Source organism: Amborella trichopoda, chromosome 7 (assembly GCF_054954075.1).
Source record: "Amborella trichopoda isolate Santa Cruz 75 chromosome 7, AtrichopodaSantaCruz75HAP2 v2.0, whole genome shotgun sequence".
Taxonomy (NCBI): Eukaryota; Viridiplantae; Streptophyta; class Magnoliopsida; order Amborellales; family Amborellaceae; genus Amborella; species Amborella trichopoda.
Genome location: NC_142342.1, coordinates 13,659,830 through 13,681,446, shown reverse-complemented (window position 1 = coordinate 13,681,446; position 21,617 = coordinate 13,659,830). Strand labels below are relative to the sequence as shown.

General features: G+C 38.8%; 1 protein-coding gene across 1 annotated transcript; it reads right to left on the bottom strand.

Moving 5' to 3' along the window:
* Positions 1-1,426: 1,426 nt before the first annotated feature.
* On the bottom strand, positions 1,427-21,147 carry CSD2 (copper/zinc superoxide dismutase 2). Its single transcript, XM_006837899.4, has 8 exons — positions 20,824-21,147; positions 6,523-6,584; positions 6,402-6,441; positions 6,104-6,199; positions 5,981-6,012; positions 5,769-5,844; positions 5,566-5,619; positions 1,427-1,770 (listed from the first exon to the last, which is right to left on the bottom strand). Exons 1-8 carry the CDS (start codon positions 21,092-21,094, stop codon positions 1,745-1,747), a joined length of 657 nt encoding a protein of 218 aa, XP_006837962.1. The 5' UTR covers positions 21,095-21,147; the 3' UTR covers positions 1,427-1,744.
* Between the last annotated feature and the right edge of the window lie 470 nt (positions 21,148-21,617).

Here is a 21,617-nt window from a genome sequence, read left to right as displayed (position 1 = left end):
GAATTTTAGTCCCACATGAGAGACGTTGGAAGAAAATGGGACTAAAGACAATCTAAAAGAAAGGCTCACTCTACTGTATGAAGTCAAGGGCAAATCATGCTCACCCCAATCACTTAAAGATTAGTGAAATATGAAAGTAAAAAATAAAATAAAAATGGAATTAAAAAATAAAGATTAATAAAAAAAACTCATAGAAATTAGGTGGTCAGCCCAATTCCCTAATGGTACAAGCTGGTTTTGTTAAAGAACCAGCCAGTTCTTGGAGGGAATTATTTAGTTTTCAATATATGTAGGGAACCAAGATTTGGGCAATTCCGTCCTGACCTGGTATCTTTTAAAATATTAGATTGTAGTACATACTTAACTGCCTAATATCACCTGCTATTTAAGGCCAAGCCCAATTCCCAACTCATTGGAGCACCTAATTCTCGATATTACCTACTTTAATTTTCTTTTTCTTAATTTCTTGGATCACACCTATAGGCCCATACGATGAAAAGCACCTTCATGACCCATGTCAGGAGTCCAAAGAAGTCCCTATTGCCAAAGATGAAGTCCCACTCTACAAACCATGAATTATTTATTTATTTTTTATTTTTAACAGTTGGATTTGTACCCTGTTGTGGTGCTGGAATTATCAACACCCTAACCATTGAAGCCGCCTGGTGCTTGAAACTGGATCAAAGCTGGAACTGTCAACACTCTTAACCATTCAAGTCCGGGTCCACTGGCAAGATGGAAACCTTATTTTATTCCTTTGTTTTGCTCTTTCTTTGTGGTGGATCTTAACTCGGCTTTTGATGCCTACAGAGCATGTTAGTTTGCTCATCTAAGGGCCTCTAGGGATGGTATAAAACATTGGTGTGAGGCTGATAACTATAGCTAACTGTGCCCAATTTTAAAGAAATGCCACAGTGCCATCTGAAAAGATCAGAATGGGACCAGTACCACTGTGCCCCAGTTAAAAGTCATAGCCTCCATTCTCAGTAACGCATTAAAAAATCTGACTATTTCCAAAAACAGGTAAGGGCCTGTAATCCCTACTAATCTATTAAAAAATTAGAACCATCAGAAAATTGTGCCCAATTATATGGAAAGCACTGCTTATTATATATCAGGCAAACCATGGGAAAACTTAAGAACCTGTTATCCTCTTATCATGGATGAGGTAACTTGATGTGGATACTTATAGCCTGCACCTCATGGCCCCCAAACTAACAACTCTGAATTCATGGGTTGAGAAATGCACTCTTGAAACATTTGGAACCACCATGATTCTTTTGCTGGTTTCTTGTTTACTCCAACAGAGTCATCCATGAATGGAGGTAAAAAATATTTTAACATCCCTCACTAACTTAGTGGGGAAAAAAAAACCAATTTGAAACATGCAGGAATTTCCTAATTCACATACATTTTACACCAGTGGTGAAATAATACTTCAACTTCACCCCATAAAGCAAACATAACTGCCAAAGATTCTCATGCACTGGGAGCTCCACAAGTTTGTATGAACTTAACAAGATGTGCATTAGACTCTCTTTGATCGAAATCAACAAGTACGTGATAAATAAGAACAGTCACTACCTACCTACACAAGTATGCAATGCATAAATGAAAAATAATTTCCTTGCTCCATGATGCTCCTCTTCCCTCTCTACCATGTACCAACATCTTGTCTCCAATCTACACCACGTCCATCTACTCACTCAAGGTGTCAGCAAGGTCCCAAGGCCACGACTGTCTTTTAGACCGGTGTTAGTCCAACCACACCTGCATGCATATGAACCACCATAATAATATATCCTGAAATCTTCATTTGCGTAATTCAAATAATGGAAATAAATTTTTTTTTTTTTTGAGAACAGGTTAACTTTCAAAAGAACAGAAATAACTTCCTGGAAGTTGATGACATAATCACAAGAGACGCCTCAAATGTGTTGCTGGAAGTTTATGACATAATCACAAGAGATGCCTCAAATGTGTTTCATTCAGTTAAATAGTGCAATAGATTCAAGCGGCAGTAGTTGAAGTACTAGTTTCTTCATATTTTTTTTGGTTGCCAACAAAAATCATTAAACAAAATTTGATAGTACACATGTTTTTCCTCGCATTCACAGAAACAAGTCTATATACAACAAACTCTACAAAATTGAACAAATATAATCACAACCACTTTAAAGTATGGTCACGACCAATTCTTGCTCAACCACTCCTCTTGAAATGCTGATATAAAATGCAAATAATTCATTTCACATGAGGCAAGCAATCAATTGGATAGGAACATCTATCCAATTCCTAAAAAACACAAGCAATCTCCAGTAAAGGGTAGTTAAAGGAATAATTGCATGGGTTGGTTTCGAAGATGCAACTAAGGAGGGTTTTATCTTTTGATGCCTGAGAATAAATTACCAAACAAGTTATGGGAGATTTACCTTTCATACCATTAGAAGTTGTAGAACTTGTTGGATTATCTTACAAAAGATGAAATTGATTTTACACCGTGAAGCTGCATGTGAAGTAAGTGGTAGTGGTACAATCGAAATTAACTTGGGCTACTTCCAAATGCACTTAAAGACGTTATTTGGATCTCACCTCATGACTTTATTACTCAACATTCTTGATTCAATAGAAGCAAGTATGGACATTCCCCAGTTTCTAATCAACATTTAAAAGCAAAGGATGTCAATATTTCAGGCAAGTAGTTTCTCTTGATTTCATGCGAACCAGGCTATACAGTTGCTACACTCTACCGGATATGAATAAAAAACAAGCCAATGGTAAGACCGCTTAAGAACTAATATGATTAAATTTCAATCCAGATCAAGACCCTTATTTTTAACACCCCGGATTAGTAATAGTTAAAAACAAAGTTTTTACATATGCGGGGGTGTCTACTGCTTTTGTGCCAATAGCACAGAAAGAAGAAAAGGGAACACCATTGGATTTTCTAGTGTACTCTCTCTTTTTAAGCTATTCGCTATGCTCAGGACTATTAATGACAAAACCGAATGCTACACTTTCAGAAGGCCATTCACAAGGAAAATTCAAACACAATACGATAATCTAGTAGCAAGGAATAGTAATTAGCATATTCATTATTGGACAAAACTGATCACTTACACTTCGAACAATCCATATTAACTGTGACACATAATGAGGCGTACCTGCAGATTGTAATAGGAACTGAGCTTTCATTCACTTTCCGTCTTTCTAAAATACACTTCCCTTTATTAATGAATGGAGGACAAGGTAGGTGGTGGTGACAATACATTGCTAAATTATTAGGAAAAGTGCACATGCTACACACTAAAATGTATCCTAGAGACCGCTCCCAAAAAGAGCATCCATCATATCAATAGACTCTTCATGGATATATACCAAGAGGAGATCTCTACATAACTATCTCATGGGTCTCTTGTAATACATCCACAATTCTACAGGGACCAACAGATCCAAAGATAATTCCCCTACATTGAAGGGATGTGAAAAGGACAACTTGAAAATCCAAACACTGCTAAGGAGCCATTCACTTTGCTTTGTAAAGTTCTCCAGCATGGTTCAATCTTAATATCTTTCACTTCTCTAAAATCCCCTGCATTTATCTCACCCAGGCCTTGAGAGATCTTGAGACCAAATGAACTATGATTGAAATTATGCACGAGCAACTTCCTGAAAAGCACCACCTCCATCATCTGGAGAAAAGCTTCAACGTTTCAAATAAAGAGAGAAGCTTCATTTTCTCCCATATGATCCCTTACCTATTTCCCCTAAATTCTTCACTAACCAAAGTTCATCAAAACAAGCCCAATATGTACAATCGTCACAGTCCACGGTCTCTTATTCATATCTTGTTATGTCTCTCCAATATGTGCACAATGGAACAATCACTGAAGCATCCAATACCCTTTTTCTGTGCAACTAACACTATTAAATGAATGAAAATCATTGTATCTTAACCTCTTTCAGAAAAACCTTCCCAATCTTTCCTTCGTTAGAACCATTACAATGCATATGCACAATTGAGATATTTCAAGCACTTTATACACACACCTAATGTTATCAATATTCTAACAGTTAATATAGTTTCTATTGGATAGCTTTGATCAAAATTGCATGTAGCATCTCCAAACCGTTTGGTCATGAAGAATCATGTAACCCATTGGCTCGCTGGGGGAGGCCATAAAGAGGGCAGAATATCATTGAGACCATTGTGCACAGTTCTCACACATCCATGTCAATTATTAGCTGCAATAAATATATTGGTTGAATGCAATGCAATAAAAACCACACCGGAAAATTGGATTAAAGAATTATCCGGTTTGGTATTTTACAACTGCACTCGTCAAAATGACCAAAATCTTTTGATGAACTTGATAAAGAAGGATAAATTCAAAAAGTTATAACAGAAAAACATTAAAGATCCAAAAATAAAGATCAGGGAAATTTGGAGAAAAACAAAAAACACAAAAGGAAATTCATGATAAAACATAAACATGCATAATATTAATCAAACCATAAAAAACTTTCAAAATCAAAAGCTCAAAACCCTGATGTGCAGATGAAAACTTTTCAGGAAATGACTTCTCAAATCTAACTCATCAACGATGCAAAAATTGGTCATAGAATCTAGGGATGCACTCTGAAATGATCAAATGCCCTTGAAACTGGGGAACTCATCAACGAAGCATAAATTGGTCATAGAATCTAGGGATGCACTCTGAAATGATCAAATGCACCTGAAACTGGGTGAAGTTAACCTTTGGGAGTTAAGCTTACTTTTTTAGAAGGGGAATTGTTTAAGGGTTTTTATCCTCTGGATTGATGTTGGGAGCAAATTATCTATATTTTTTGAATGCTCTGCCAGTGACATTATGAAAAATCATCGTTCATGTGGATGGCATTATCATTCCATCCTTCCTTGTCAGCAGTTCCAGTTTCATATGAAGGATATGGGTCATCTACAATATTTCTTGGTGCTGAGGTCTCATGATTACAGATAATGCATGGTGTACATTTTGTCTAAGTGCAGTTAAGATCTTATCTAAACTGATAAACACTAGATGCATGTACTAATTATGCACAACATAACATTATGCAAGTCACTTATGCATGACTGTTTTGAATGTAAAACAGTACAACTCAAAAGGTACATCAGAGAGCACATTACTTAAATATATAAGAGTACTGGATTAGAATCTTATGCAATTGCAAAATAATCTTTTCACCACGCCCCTCATAAAAACTCAAAAGGTTTCATTACTTGAGCTTCGAGAGAGCCAGATCACTGTCAATACTAGAACATTCCAGACATCTTCTCAAAGAAAATTTATACATATATTCATAAATAATCAGTTCTATATGATTAGAAAGAAAACCACACATAGACACCAGGGTTCTAATTTCTAGCAATATTGACTGCTTTCTCGGAAAATAAAGATTGTTCGACTTTTAATTGCCAGAAATGACTTGGTAACAGAATAGCATCAAACCATATTTTAAAATTCATATTTCAGAACTGCAACTAACACCACAGAAGGGCAAAGAAAATTGAGTTATATTCCATACCACATGCCAGCCTTCCACCCGCATTACCAGTAGTTAGACTAAGCTCATGCCCTCCTACAGAAAGGAAACATTTAAAACAATGATGGTCGATTCAGAAAGCAAGATTGATAGGGAGGTTGTGAAGTGTTTCAGATAATGCAGTAACTGACAATAAAGAGCATGATGTCACTGCAAAACACCAAAAGTGGTGATTATGAAATTACCCTTTCCAAGATCATCCTCAAGCTCATGCACAACAAAGGCTCTTCCAATGACAGCATTAGACCCAGACAATGGTATCTGCATGATTCACCTTATCATTTACAGATAAAGAAAATTGCATATACTAAGACAGGATTTGGAAGGTAACAAGGAGGGGATATATTAAAGTTAATAAGAAGTGTCCTCCAAATCAGACTACAGAGAGAACATTTACCTGGTTGTCCACGATGGTTGCCTCAGCAACTCCTGCTCACATAATCCAGCACAAAAAACAGTAAAGTCAAACACTAACGCAAGATGAGGAGAAATATTTCAGAATAGGAATGAATCACATTACCATCTGCATTGGCAACAATGTTTCCCAGGTCACCCGCGTGGCGTATTTCATCCTCAGGAGCACCATGTGTGAGTTTCTTAGGGTTGAAATGTGCTCCTAATAGAAGTCAAGTGGTTAGAGAAAATACAATTACAAGATACATATTGCAATTCTGCCTGATAGTTCCATTGCAAAAAAGTCATTGTCCATAAATAAAAGGATAATGACTGTTTTATGAATATGAAGTTAGCTCTACTGCCTACACATAAATTGAAGTGTATTACATGACAAGGTGTTGACTGACAGAATTAACTCCAACCTGTTGACATGCATCCATTGGTAGTGTCGCCAAACTCATGCTGCAGACGGAAATGATGAAGGGTCAGTTCCAGGCATCAATTTCTGTCAACTATTAACATCATATTTGAGGAATCACTCACAAGATGGAATCCATGTTTCCCAGGAGTAAGTCCAGTTATGCGAACATTCACAGTTGTAGGACCTGTTGAACAAAGAGCTAATTATTAAGGACAGTTTTTTATCCATGAAGGCTTTCGCCATGTTCAACTATTTGCTATTGGAAGTAATAGAAGACAGGTCAATCCAGATGTTATTATGCATGAGTTGTTAAGCATTAAAAATTAGCTAGTTAAAAACATAGTAGCAAACTCAAGACACAATATCACTCTAAAGAATAGAAAATGAACAATGAATATACAGTACCAATGTTACTAAGACCAGACTGGACAGTCCAGTCTGATCTGTTGGACTCGGAACTCATCTTGGAACTGACGCTGCAATTGGTCAAAAACAGCCTCAACTGACATATCCAACCAGTTTGACTAGCTGAACTGGTTTTGACCTGTTCAGACTGATTTTGATCAGTTTCTATATTTTTTGTTTATATTTTCCTGACTAGTTTGACTCGTGAACTGGCTGGTCCAAATGGTTTGGGGTAGACCAGTGCCCTCACCTGTTCGATGAATGGTTTGCTCTTGATAACACTGTATAATGCGGGACCACAAATTTATGTTTTGTACATCTTAGTCAGCACTCAGAACCTGAAAGTTCCTCTTGATTTCACAACTTCTCTTTGACCTTTCCCGTATTTGGCAATTGGTTTGAGGTGTGAGCTCAACTGCCATGATAACACTTGTTGTGGTGAGCCCCCAGACAACTACAAATTCAATACCCGAAAAATAACTTGCCAGACCACTAAAGTAAATCTCATGAACCCGAAAAGCACAATAAATATAAATTGCGCAATGCACCCATAACCTTCCCTGAATCGGAGAAGATAATAACTGGTCAGTGTATGCCAGTGTTCACAAAATCGAACCGGAACGGTTAACCGGACAGGGTTGAGAGCGGTTTGAACCAGAACCGGACCCAAAAAAAAAAGAAACAACAACAACAACAACAACATTTATCTTATTGCATACATTTATCTTACAAAACAAAATTGAAACAACTTTTTATAAATTAATATTTGAATACTATGGTCCTGTACATATAAAATATTGAAGATAATTAAGAAGTAAATTGCAGATAATTATTTCAAATATAAAAATTTTCTATTGTTATATTTTTAGCAAAATAAAATGGTAAACAATTACTCAAGCAACTAAAAATTCATATGAAAAAAAAAAAAAAACGAAATGAAAGGTCACATGAAATTCATACATGTGATCTCAACTATAAAAATCAAGTAAAAAATTTCGACTTTTAGACCAATTTAGGATTGCAATCTTTGAAGGACCTCTGACATCTACAAAATCCCTCGAAAAGGATGAAATTTGGGTCCAAAATCTCGATTTTTTGCCAATTGTTGTCGATTCAGTTCAGAAAAACTGAGATGATGCCCTAATCTGTAGAAATCAAGCCTGAAATTTGGATCTTTTGATGACACTAGGACTTGAAAAATATGACTAACTCTCACATCTACAAATTCCCCAAACTTTAACTGAGAAAGGATAAAAAACGGGCCCAAAATCCCCAAAATTTAACTTGGTTCAGAAAAACTGAGACAATGCTCTAATCTGTAGAAATCGAGCATGAAATTTCTATTGTTTGATGAAACTAGGACTTGAAAAATCTGAGTAACTTTGACATCTTCAAAACCCCTAAATTTTGACTGAGACAGGATAGAAACAGGGCCCAATCTCGAGTTTGGCGAATTTTTATCAACTCAGTTGAGAAAACTGAGATGAGGCCCTCATCTGTAGAATTTGAGACTGAAATTTTGGTTCTTTAATGAAATTAGGACTTGAATAATCTGATTAATGCTAACATGTACAAGAACACCAAAATTTTACTAATTAAAAACTGAAAACAAGGCCAAAATCTCTTTTGAGACACCGTGAAGAACACCCAAAAAAAGCTTCAAAATTTCGAATTCCGGCATATTTCCGGTTGGAAATCCGTCTTTTTATAATGTCAAATCAATTATTTTAGTCAATAAATGACTGAAAAAACCTGAAAAATGTTGAAAAAGGTGAAAAAATAGAATCAAACAAAAAATGCGAAAACAACGGCCCACTGCTTAAATTAATGGGATTTATTATATAACGAGCGTTATATTATGTTATAACACGTTTTTAAAGAAAACCGGTCCGGTTAGGCTAAAAACCAATCGGTTAGGATGAAAATCGAGCGGTTCAAGCCAGCTCCGGCCGGTTTTGGCCCGGACTTATTTTGGGGAGGTTTACCCTATGACTAGTACACTAAAACCGGTGCTAACCGGAACCGGAAGGGTCCCGGTTCCAATCTAATAGGTCGGTTCCGGTTTGAACCGGCCGATTTTTCAAACACTGGTGTATGCCATCTCCGACCAATAGGTACCCCCCTCCTAAGGATTATATTCTCCAGGACAATATGTCAACATATATGGGGAGCACTCTCCATAACACGTCATCCCGACATGCCATGATCAGTCAAAATGTCACTCTTGAGGGCTTAAGGTCTTGCCCATTAAGCGTTAATATTTGTGTACACTTTGTGCCTATCATTTGAGAATAATATCGAAGGCTTCATCTGGATGAAACTGTGGTACGTCAACTGTACTAACCCCCTAGCCCTTGCAACATGTACCTATAGAAACTTTACCTCAAATCACCTCACTCAAGGTTTTCACTAGTTTCCTAGAGCATGATCTATAGACAATCATTAGTCCCACATGGTCCCTTAGTCCAAACTGAACTTCGTTGGGTGTTATTGTCTCCTTTTGGCACCTACTAAACTGACATAGGCACATGTGTTCGTCGGTTAGTTTCAATATAGATTTATACGCATGGAGGACACAAGGCCTTGAAGGGCGAATAAAATACCAAAACTTTGGAAGAAATGCCCATTGCAGTCTCATCAGCCATGGCCTAGAGAACCTAGCCCATTTCTTTTGAAAATGTGTCTTGAACATCAAACTTAAGGTACAATGTGGCAACTTGGAGGAATTGTGGTGTTCAGGATCTGGAAAGGTTTAAGATGGAGAAGAAAATGCAAATATGTAAGAATAAAATCAAAGAATGGAATAGGAGCACATTCAGGTTACTAAATGAAAGAAAGTCAGCTACTTCGGAGGAGTTGGGGCCACCAATAGAAATGAGGAAAGGTAGAAAAGGGAGGACCTACACAATGGGGACAGAATTGAGAGAGTGGACTTGAAAAGAATATATGAGGACATTGTGGGGCAAGATGAGATATCATGCAGACAACTCGCGGATGAAATGGATGCAGGAAGGGGATAGGATACTTCGTACCTCCAAAACCATCTGGGAAGGGGTAATGAGACAACAAGATCCAAATGGAAGGCATCTTGTTCAAGGACGAAGAAGGGGAAACAGAGGCGATGGTGAGACTTTCAAGTTCTCTTTACTCGGCAGATAGACAGTGGAGACCTGAGCTCCAAGGATTGGAGTTTGAATTGATATCGATGGGCCGTAGAAGGTTTATTCAGAGGGGTTCCATTGAAGATGAGATTACATATGCTATTGTTTCACTGGGGAGGGACAAGGACCTAACGGGTTCACAACGCCTTTTTCCCAGGATGGAATAAAACTTAATTATCTGGTCATTCTTTGAAGAGTTTCATTCTAGGGGCACTTTAAATTAGGGGCTAAATGCGATATTCATTATTCTCATCCCTAAAGTTTAAGGGTGGTGGAGATTAACGAATTCATGTCAATCAGCCTCAAAAGTGATGTCTAATACATTCTTGTTAAGGTCCTGGTATTGAGAACCAAATGGTGCTACGGCATCGTCATCATCCAAGCATTATCCCAATGATTTGGGGTCAGCTAAAATGATGCTAAGCCATATCATCTCAAATACACAAGGAGCTTTTGTGCAAGAGGCAGATTTTGGATGGGGCCCTTGTTGCAAATGAATGTATTGACTTGAGGCATATGGGGAGAAGACTGGGGGTGGTGGTCAAAATAGTTCTGGAAAAAGGCTTAGGATATGGTGGACTGGGATTTCTTTTGGGGTACTTCATGAGCAGGATGGAATCGAGGGATATAAAGAAGGTACATAAGGGATTCTATCTTGTCTGCAACATTTTCTACACTCATTAATGTAATAGCTGAAAAGACTTCTTTCCTGGATCAAACGTCTCTGCCAGGGTGATCCATTTCCATCTGTCGCACAAGTGGGTGAAGCCCTAAGCCAGCTGGTTAATAAAGGGCCACAAGTGGGCTTATTGAGGGATTTTCAGTTTATCCATTGGGGCAATCATTATCTTGTCTTCAGTTTGTGTATGATACCATTCTATTTTGTGATGCTACACCATGGCAGGCTGATAACATACTGATGATTATCAAATGGTTCACTGACCTCAGGACAGAGGGTAAATCTATACAAAAGCTAGATTATGAGTGTAGGGGTTGATGATCATGTGACGAACCAGGTGGCAACTATCCTCCACTGTAAAATTGTTTCCCTTCCTCATAAGCTATTGGGATTTCCCCTATGTATGGGAAAACTCGGAAGCAGTTGCAAAACCCGGTCCTTGAAAGATGTGAGAAGAAGCTAGCCCCATGGGAGGTCCAATGATTTTCCGTGGCAGATTGATTTCCTTGAATATTCCACCTTTAAAAGCATCGCAATATATTTTGTCATTTTCCCGAAGCCAGGGGCCATTTCTAATTGATTTGAGAAGTTGCAAAGGGATTTCCATTGCAGGGAAGTAGTGACGCGAGAAAGTTTCAATTGGTAAATTGGAAAGTATTTGCAGGCCCACGTTCTGTGGTCACTTGGGTATCTGAAGACTCCGAGAGACCAAGAAAGCACTATTGGCGAAACAACAAGACCTTTCAGGTAGAGAATGAGCCTTTGGGTGAAAACTAAAAGGGGATGTAGGGGAGGGTATGGAAGGCTGGGGAGTCAAGGTCTTGGGTAGATCGGCTAGAATGTCAGGAGTATGGGGAGGTATTGCTTCATTCAGTAGCTTATTCAAGGAGGACATTAGATTTAGAGAGAGAAATGGGGAGAGAGCGAAAGTCTGGGTCAGTATTTGAACTGGAGAGTCGCCATGGAAATCATCGTCTCCTTTGGAAGATTGACTAATAATTCCATAATTTACATATATATATATATGGAAGATACTACGAAACACCTATAAGCGAAAATGAACAGTGATTTCGCCTATCCTCATCACCGTCCAAAGTTCATTTCATGGTCACGATTGTCCAGTAGTGTTTCATTTTTCTTTTTTTTTTCTACAAATAGGAATGATTTGAAATTTGGAGCGTGCGTTTAGCAAAAATAGGCGAATCTACGAAAAAATATCAAAAAAATATGTTACATGAAATAAATTGATTAAAATACCCCCGAAAAGTTTCAAGGGTATTTTGGTCAAATTTTTCAAGAATTATTTTTTTTATATTTTTATTAGGTGTGTCTCAGTAAGATCTACACACACTCCAAATTTTAGATCATTTTGATTTGTAGAAAAAAAAATGAAAAATGAAACACTACCAGACAATCGTAACCGTGCGATGACCTTTGGACGGTGATGAGAGTAGGCAAAATCACTGTTCATTTTCGCTTATAGACGTTGGTAAGACTTTTCCATATATATATATATATATATATACACAAGTAAAGCGCACCTCAAAAATCCATTGGACAAAGCTGTTCTGATGCTAAAAGACAATCACAACTTCGAGATGTATGGATATTGAAAAACAAAAAAAATGATTTCAAGTCATGAAAGTAGCACATTTTGCAACGTGTTTGGACAGTCCACTGGCAAAAAAATTAACTGCTTATAGATCTGCTCAATCTACATCATTTTTTTATCTTTAAATTTCATAATTAGGGGCAACAATAGATTTTATGCCATCTTAAGGCTTTCCAGCACCGAGACTGCATCTTTCGGCATAGTTTTGTGGTGTGCCTTACTTCAATAGTATTAGGTTGACACCTTACACAAAGCTTACCTTATTAGGAGACCATTTAACATTAGTAGGAGCAGTGTTTGAAAATTCGCCCACCCGACCGCCTAGGCAGAAATTTTTTAGAAATGACTAGGTGCATGCTAGGCGTGGTCATTATGCATCTTGCGTCTGGGCGTCCACCTGGGCGCCGTCTCGTGACAGGTTGAGAAAACGAGGAAAATGGGTCTCGTTGAGGGATAAAAAAAGTCATTCCCCCCCCCTCCCCCCCCCTCTTTAAAAAGGGGAAAAAGGGTTTTGCCCCAAAACGAAAACTGTGGCTTTTAGGGTAAGCAAAATTCCCGACAAACCACTCTTTTGAGATTTATCGAAAGATCGATGACTTTTTTATTTTTTTTCTTTCTTCCCAAAACAAAAGCAATAGTTCGTGGGTGGATGCTGGCATGCCGCTAATGCCATAGAGGTGTTTGGTCGATGACTTGATGTATTTGTTTTTTGATTTTGCCTTCTTGACTTTGTGTATCATTTCTAGTCTAGATTCTAGTTTCCTATAATGACATTTGGGATTTCAAGCATTTTACTTCCAATCAGTGAAGAACCACCAATTTGCCCTTTCACAACCAACGCAACAATCATCAAGAAACCCCTTTCTCACCACTATATCCATGGCTAGCACCACAAAAAGGGAGAAACTAATTATCACCAGCAATAGCTGCTCAAAATTAATAATAGTTACTTGGTCCAACCTGAGGAAATTGAGCAGGCCATTATAGAGTTCTTTCAAACTCTATACACTGCTCCTGCCGGCCCGCGACCAAGCATGGCAGATCTTGATGTCCTGGTTCTCCCTGTAGACCGGGCAATCTGGGCAGAGCAACCGTTCACTGAAGAAGAAATTTTACAAGCAATTAATGCCCTAGCCAAAGACAAAGCTCTTGGACCAGATGGCTTTCCAATTGCACCTTTCAAAAATTTTTGGAACACTTTCCGTCCTGATTTTATCGGTTTCTTTATGGAGTTCTTCCACAGGGGAATTATCCACAAAGCAATCAATGCCATTTTCCTAGCCCTTGTTCCCAAAGTTGAAGGGCCAGAGGAAATCAAGGATTTCCGCCCGATTAGCTTCCTAAGCTCTTCATACCAAAACTGGCTAAGGTCCTCGCCTCTAGACGTCAACAAGTCCTCCCTTCAGTGATTTCTTCATCTCAATCTGCCTTTATCCAAGATAGGCAGATTCTAGATGGGGCCTTGGTGGCTCATGAGTGTATCCACTCAAGCCACTTAGCCAAGAAACCAAGGCCTAACCATCAAAATAGATTGAGAGAAAGCTTATGACCACGTAGACTAGTCTATTCTGGAAGAGTCCATGGCTAGAATGGGGTTCAGGGAGCGATGCAAGAGGTGGATGAGAGGCTATTACTCTCACCCCCATTTTTGGATCATCATCAATGGAACCCAAGAAGGCTTCTTCCCAGCCTTGAGGGGACTTCGACAAGGGGATCCCCTATCCCCCTTCCTATTTGCCATCGCAGCGGAAGTATTCAGCCGATCGATATCCCACCTTTACCAATCTGGCTTCCTTTTTGGCTTCAAAAGTAGTACTCAGGGCCCAACGGTGTCTCACCTGCAATACGCAGATGACACCCTGGTATTCCTTGATGCCTCACGCAATGAAGTCGACACTGTCAAGCTCTTCCTCTTATGCTTTCAAAGAGCAACAAGGTTCAAAGTAAACATGGAGAAATCCAAAATGATGGGAGTTGCTATGACAAATGCAGAAGTAAGAGCAATCATCCCAAATTGGGAGTGCAAAGTGGAGGACCTTCCCACTACATACCTGGGTTTCCTTATGGGCTTGGGGAAACCAAAAAAGAGGCATTGGTTTCAGGTCCTTGACAAGGTAGAGAGACGTCTGGCGGGGTGGAAAGGTAGATATCTCTCTATGGAGGGAGAGTTACCCTAATCAAAGCTACCTTGGCAAATCACCCGGTCTATTTCATATCCCTTTACTAGATGCCTGCACAGGTGGCTAACCGCATAAAACAACTTATGCAGAATTTTTTGTGGTCCAGACAAGCAAAAAAGACCAAATTTCACCTAGTAACGTGGGACAATATCTGTCTACCAAGAAAGCAGGGGGGGTTTCGGATTCGGATCCTTAGGAAACACAATACGGCACTCTTAAGCAAATGGTGGTGGCGCCTAGCCTCTCAGCCAGACTCTCTTTAGGCTCAAGTTTTACGGTGTAAATACAGGATCCCAAAAGGAACCTGGGTGCCAGAAAGGATCCAGAGGCATAGAGCGTCAGGAGCTTGAAAATCCTTGGCCACTTCTCTTTCACAGTTCAGAAGATTCATAAGATTTCACCTTAGAGAAGGAGATAGGGTGAGTTTCTGGTCAGATTTATGGCTAGGAAGCTCTCCATTGCGTCATGCCTTCCCAACCCTGTATTCTCTTGCCTCAAACAAAAACTCCTCTATTGCCGAGGAAATATTACTTTTAGGAGGCCGAAGAGTTTGGAACCCATCATTTCGAAGAAACCTTACAGAAGAGGAAACCAATCAATTCCAACTACTCTCGAATGCTCTATTCTCACTCTTTATTTCAACACATGGGAGAGACAAAATAATTTGGACTCTTTCCCCCTCAGGTCTCTTCACAGTAGCCTCTTTTTATAAGAGTCTCACTCAACCCCCCCACTTATCCTCTCAATCCCACCTCAGTTTTGGCAAAAGTATGGTACGCCCCACCTAATATTCAAACCTTCAATTGGATTGCTTGTTCCCAAAGAGCACTCACAGTGGACCACTTACAAAAATGAGGGATCTCGATCCCTAATAGATGTGCGTTGTGCCTATGTGAAGAGGAATCCAACCCACACCTCTTTATTCATTGCGACTTTACCCACAAGCTATGGAGCCAGGTGTTGCAACTCTTCAGTATTCATTGGGTCACACCCTCCACGGTCAGGGCCCTGTCACACTGGCCATTGGCTAGAAGAACCTTATGGAAGGCTACTGTGGCAGTTACCATATGGACAATATGGGTAGAAAGGAATAACAGAATTTTTAATGGACTTAAAATCCACCTACCAGCTCTATTGAACAAGGTAGTTTCGCTGGCCTCTTTTTGGGCTGCTAATCACAGTCTTCTAGGGAGTATCAAGGAACTTTTTCCTTTGCCAATGGAAAAATATCCTCAACCACAGGCCACCAAAAGTTTCAAGAGCTAACAATTGGCAACCACCACCAGAAGGCAGCATCAAGCTGAATTTTGATGGTTGCACCCTAGGGAATCCAGGCCCGATAGGTGCTGGGGGCGTCTCAAACGACCATCAGCGAAACATCCTCCTTACCTATTCTGTGTATCTTGGCAGCAATGATTCCCAGTACACAGAAGCTATGGCTCTCTTATTGGGTCTCAAAAAGTTCAACCCATCTTGGGGCACACACCTAATTGTGGAAGGAGATCATAAGACACTCATTCATGGGCAAGTGGGGTGACCTCTCCCCCATGGCAACTAACTACAAGTTTTGATGAAATTACTCACATTTGCAGGGATATGAACGGCTCCTGGAAGCATACATGGAGGACGTCCAATGAGCTCGCAGATCTCATGGCAAAGGAGAGAGCTAGATTCCAAGTGGAAGAACAAGCCAGGTCCTACTCCTTTTTTGTTCAGAACCACAGCCGCACTATGTAGCATCCCTCGACGCAGGCACTCCTCAGCCTTAATCTTATTTTTTGAAAAACCACTGTAAATCATTGTATCTGGCGGGACTTATAAGATATTTTTGTACATGCACTGACTGATGTATTTTTTACCGAAAGCCACCCTTGGTAGGTGCTCTCGGTCTCTCCCACTTCTGTAATTATACTGTCTTAGTAATACAATGTTAACAGTTCTCAAAAAAAATTATCTGCCAATGAATGTTCCAGTTATACCAGAAAAAAAAGAACTCAATATGATGCTCCCTACAAAACCTCAATCTTCTCTAAACACAAAATGTGTATTAAGTCTTTATTACAAGTAATCATAGAATGACTAAATTCCCCTAAACAAAAGAGAAAAAAACCATAGAGGTGATTTTAGTAGCACAAGCTAACATGATAATCATTGATCCCAGTCATTTTCACATTTATACAAACTGCTGTAAACATAAACATTTGTTGAGGAACAGAACCCTTTTACACCCCAAAATATGGGCATTGGCATGTGCTTCAAGTTGTTGTTTTCCACCCTAGTCACCATAGCTACACTCTCTTTCGGATTTCCTTCCAGGTCCATAAACACATCAAAACATCACATCAGAAGTGACAGGTTCCCAATTTGGGCTAAACATGATTTGCAACAAATATGTGTGTCATTCACACGTTGGAGGCAAGAGAGAATTGGACTATAGTGTGCATAAGTCCAATTTAAAAACTTGAATTAAACATGGACCGCAAAGGTACTGCATACATTTCACCCCTACACTGCTACACCCACAGGCAAATCATGTATGGCTTCACTTCTCAATACCTAGAATATACACATTATAAGGCACTCATTGAACCATTAATCCAAAATCCTCTCACAAAGCCACCTTGAAGAGGGGATATTACATGATGCAAGATTCCACAAGGTCTAAAAGTGAATACCCATACCAAGATCTTATACATGCTTATAAAACTGCCAACATACAAATGGGGTATAGGTCTTTCTCAGAACCATTTATTCTGGGAATGGAGAGGGGAGTAGAGTTATAAAGTTTATTAGTTGTGCCGCTATCCTGGCACTTGACAGACTTATTTATAATGACACTTTGAGAACTTATTGTGTCTAGGAGCTTGCCATAATCTAGTGAGAAAATCAACACAAGAAACTCTTTTTCCTCTTATATAAGTGAGTATATGAGGAGAATTTTTTTATACTTGACAAATATGAAATATTATATTTGCACCACGAATTTCAGGCCGTGCTATTTGCACATGGTATATATACATCCTTTGTGCACTCTAGTTGTATCCATGTAATATTACTCCCCAATTTAATTAGTGGGACTAGATTCATAACTTCTCTAATCTTAACACGATATCAGAGAACATGCAATGATTGTTATGAGCCTGATCAAGTAGCCCTTCCAAAAGGACTTATATACATTTGAAGACGGATTAAGGAGTAACTCCCCCATGTGATGCAAAAAATGCCAACTACCCGAGGGAAAAGCAATAATTGCCTCTAGGACAAAATATATCTCCAGATTCCTGGCAAAGAGTCATTCATACACCAAATGAAAATCACGATTCATAGTAGATGTGTCAGCACCATGATCCTATCCGTCACACTAAAGATGAACCTTCTCAACCAAGATCTCATCCCTTGTATCAAAGATGAAGCATTTATTGCAAATAAATAAACATGACATTGTGAATGCCTAAAATGTTTTTTTTGCAGTTCCAAAGGTTTGTCTCTATATACTGATTAAAGAAAAAAGCTTGTCCATTTATGTTACAGGTCGCCATCCAAAACTGACTTGTGATTGCTTCTCTCGCTTGAAAAGGCCCCATTGCCATGAAAGGCAAAATCCAAGTCCTCTACCTCAATAAATTGATCATAACATGCGACTTTAGAAGCGACAGGACTGTATGGGTGAACCTTCATTAGGTTATCAACCCTGATTACATGATCAAACTCTACAGTCTGGTACCATGGTACAGACAGAGAAACTGTGAATGTACTTCCATATATTAGAAAGAGTGGCTAATGCATGTATATAATTAATTTAGGTGCATAAAAGTCACAAATACCTCATACAAGTAAAATGACAGAAATTCCCATGTGCAAATAGAATCCATAAATTCTCTTAAAAACACACGACGATTAGTACACAAAACACCTTGATACAGACAAAAGTACAAATTATCCCAACACCTAACTAATTGGCCCAGTCCACAAGTAGCTGATCTTGATCATAAGGCATGGGCAGCAACACAAGTTCATGCAAGGAGTTAGTTGGAGAACACTTGCAGCAAAACAGGCTATGACACCGCAGCCCCTTTTCCCATATAGGATTTATTCACTTGAATCATAGAGATTAGGTCGCCTCTTCACACGCTTCAATTTTATGGAAGAAGCTTGCTTTTGGTCGCCCTCCTTGAGCCACCTAGTTCTAGATCATCGAACCAAAAGGTTCCTCTTGCTTAAGAAATCTACTTGATATGTTATCTTCGACTCTATTCTCCAAGTAGTTTCTCATCGCTCCTTATAATACAATTGTTCCCAAACAGTTGAGCTTACATTCTTCATAGCAAAACAGGCTATGAAGACTCTTGAGTTGAGCTTACATAATTTTAGCCACATGTTCCCAAACTCCAAGGATCGGGGTCCTCGCACCATGGCATTGAGCATGGGAATGTAGGGGTGTAGTCTAAAAGATCAATTTTAAAGCGCATCGTAGTGAAAGGAATGGAACCAAGTATCCCATTCCAGTGACACTATGAAACAATCCAATTTAGCCAGAACTTGGATTGACCTATCGTTGAACAAGGGGTACATCACACCATTAAGAGAAATGTCCACTAGATCACGGAAATCAAGGAAGTTTGGAAACTCCCTGTGCTGGGTGTGATCCCTCTCCCTCCACAAAATTCCCTACTTGTCTGGTAGTTAGGGCCAATGTTTCAAGTAAAAAGCCTGGACATGGATACCAATAAGTACTTGCAAGCTTAATAGAAATTAATAACTACACAACTTCAGATCCTCCCTTAGCAACATCAATTTGCTACAAATGCCAAAATATAACCAGCATCACCACTAGCTGGCAGGTGGCAGGTAACCCATTTTGATATTCCTTTGTGCACAAAGGCCCAAACATTATTCGGAGCGGCATGATCCTTGCTAGTATGACAACATATGTCACATTGACAATGCTTCATGAAAAAGGCAATGCACGCTGTGGTAACTTAAATGGGGTCACAATGTGACATGAATAAGAAACCAAAATTACTTGACTAGGCAGTCCGAGCATTTGACTCTCAAGATATGCTCTAACCATCACATGAACAAGCAAGCCCCATAATCAGAGGCAGTATTTCCCAAAAATTTAAGGGAAAATATCTCCATAACCCCCATTTTTAAGTTTTATATCTCAATAGACCCAAGGTTTCAAAACACATCTTGGGTCATAAAAATTCTAAGTTTTGTATCTTCTAACCCCTTGAGCTAACTTTATCCCTTTTAAACTTATTTTTTTGCCCCAAATAAATATAATAAAGACATATCCTTTCTAGACACCAGCATTTCTCTCTCTTCACGTGATTTTTCCCTAAATCTCTCTCCATGAATTTTCTCAAACCCTCTCTCTCCCTATTTTCCCACTCTCTCTCCATGGTTTATTTTTTCTTATATATTTGCTTGATTTCTGTGGATTTTTTCTATTGATTGGTTGGATATTATTCACATGGATGATTAATTATATGTAGATTGTATCTGTTTTTGGAACCCAAACTGAGAGATAGGGGTTTCGGGAAACACGAGTAGAGAGAGAACAAGAGAACTAGAGCGAGAAAGTGGGGGAAAATACAAAAAGAGAAGGGATTTGGGAGAATCTCAAGGAAGAGAGAGAATGAGAGAAATTTGGGGGGAATATATAATGTAAAGAGAAGAAGAGTTTAGTATGAGCGTATCTTTTTTCTATTTGTTAGGGCTAAAAAAATAATTAAAAGTGGGTAAAGTCAATCAGGGGATTGGAGACATATTTTGAATCTTTGGGTCTATTCAGATATAAAAACAAAAAAATAGGAGCCACGCGGATATTTTGCCATAATTTAGTATTAACTTTTAGGCTATTTTCCTAGAATCTCTTCATCCATATGAGAATCATGCTAATAGCCATCTCGAGCCTGCAATTCATGCCCGCTGCTTTCCACTATCCCCCCAAAACATTTTTACTTAAGTTTTTCTCACCATTGAAATATGAACAAAATTATGCACAACCACCTCCCATTACAAGTACATAATAACACAATGTTTATGTGAAAAAACTACATTGTTGCATGCTTGTGGTGTCCCACTGCAAAGGTCCTAAACCACATTTCAGCTTGTAATCAGAGAATTCAGATTAGATGTATAGTACCAGATTTCAAATCCATACAATTACACAACCTTAACTACAATTGGAATACTCAAAGTCAGATTGCGAGAAAGTAGAACCGCTTAAAAATATATATAGGATAAATGTAATAAAGCAAACAGATCTCATTACCAATAATGAAAATATAATTCCCCACGAAATCACAACCAATTCATAACTAAGAGGAGAGAGAAAGGGCAAAAAGAAGCAGAAAAGGAGAGAGGGAGGGAGAGCTGACCGTCGTCTTCCTGCGTCAAGGTGACGACCCCTTCAACCTGAGAGTTTCCCTTGAGAACAGCGACTGCTTTCTTGGTGGCCGCAACAATGGTGAGACGCCTGCTAATAGCGGCGGGGGAGAGGGTAAAGGACTGGTTCGACACCTTGAGAGATGCACCTCTGAAATAAGAGTGCAGAGTGACCGGAGAGGAGAGAGAAACGAGGGCAGGAGAATGCCAAGTAGAGGCGGCGAAAACTGTGTGAGCGGCCATTGCAGCCAGGAGTGCCTGCATTTGTACGTACCCAAAGATAAGGCAAGCGCTTTACAGGGCTCACTCTTTAACAATTTTCACTGTCTCTAGTGTGAGGGTATGTTTTGTAGGACAGAATCCCGATCACATCATGCGGACGGTTGCTTGTAGGTTCCCAAGCATTGAGGTCTCATATCCAACGATTGAAAATTAATCTTGTATTTTATACTTATTTTTATTTAAATAGGATACTTTTCTGAATATCAGAGTGTATGTATATTTCTCTAAATATATTTAAAAACAAATTATTATACAAAAAAAACTAAAAATAAAATACTTTGAGACGTCAAATCTCAGATCAAAACAGTGAGTGACTCTCTTGATCAAAATTGGACTGCTGGATGGTAAAAAAAGGATAGAACTTCTATATTGTAGGAGAAGCAGTCTTTCTTTTCTCTAAATACAATTAAAAACAAATTATTAAAAAATATTTTAAATAAAAAATTAAAATATTTTTAAATTTATTTTGATCAATAATTTTTTAAAAAATGATCCTATAGAATCT

Coding starts and splice junctions, on each gene's coding strand:
- CSD2 (XM_006837899.4), bottom strand. CDS start 21,094: ATGCAGGCACTCCTGGCTGCAATGGCCGCTCACACAGTTTTCGCCGCC. Junction 6,585..20,823: donor CTTGACGCAGGAAGACGACG/GTCAGCTCTCCC, acceptor TTTGTTCAACAG/GTCCTACAACTGTGAATGTT. Junction 1,771..5,565: donor GGGTGGAAGGCTGGCATGTG/GTATGGAATATA, acceptor ATATGCATGCAG/GTGTGGTTGGACTAACACCG.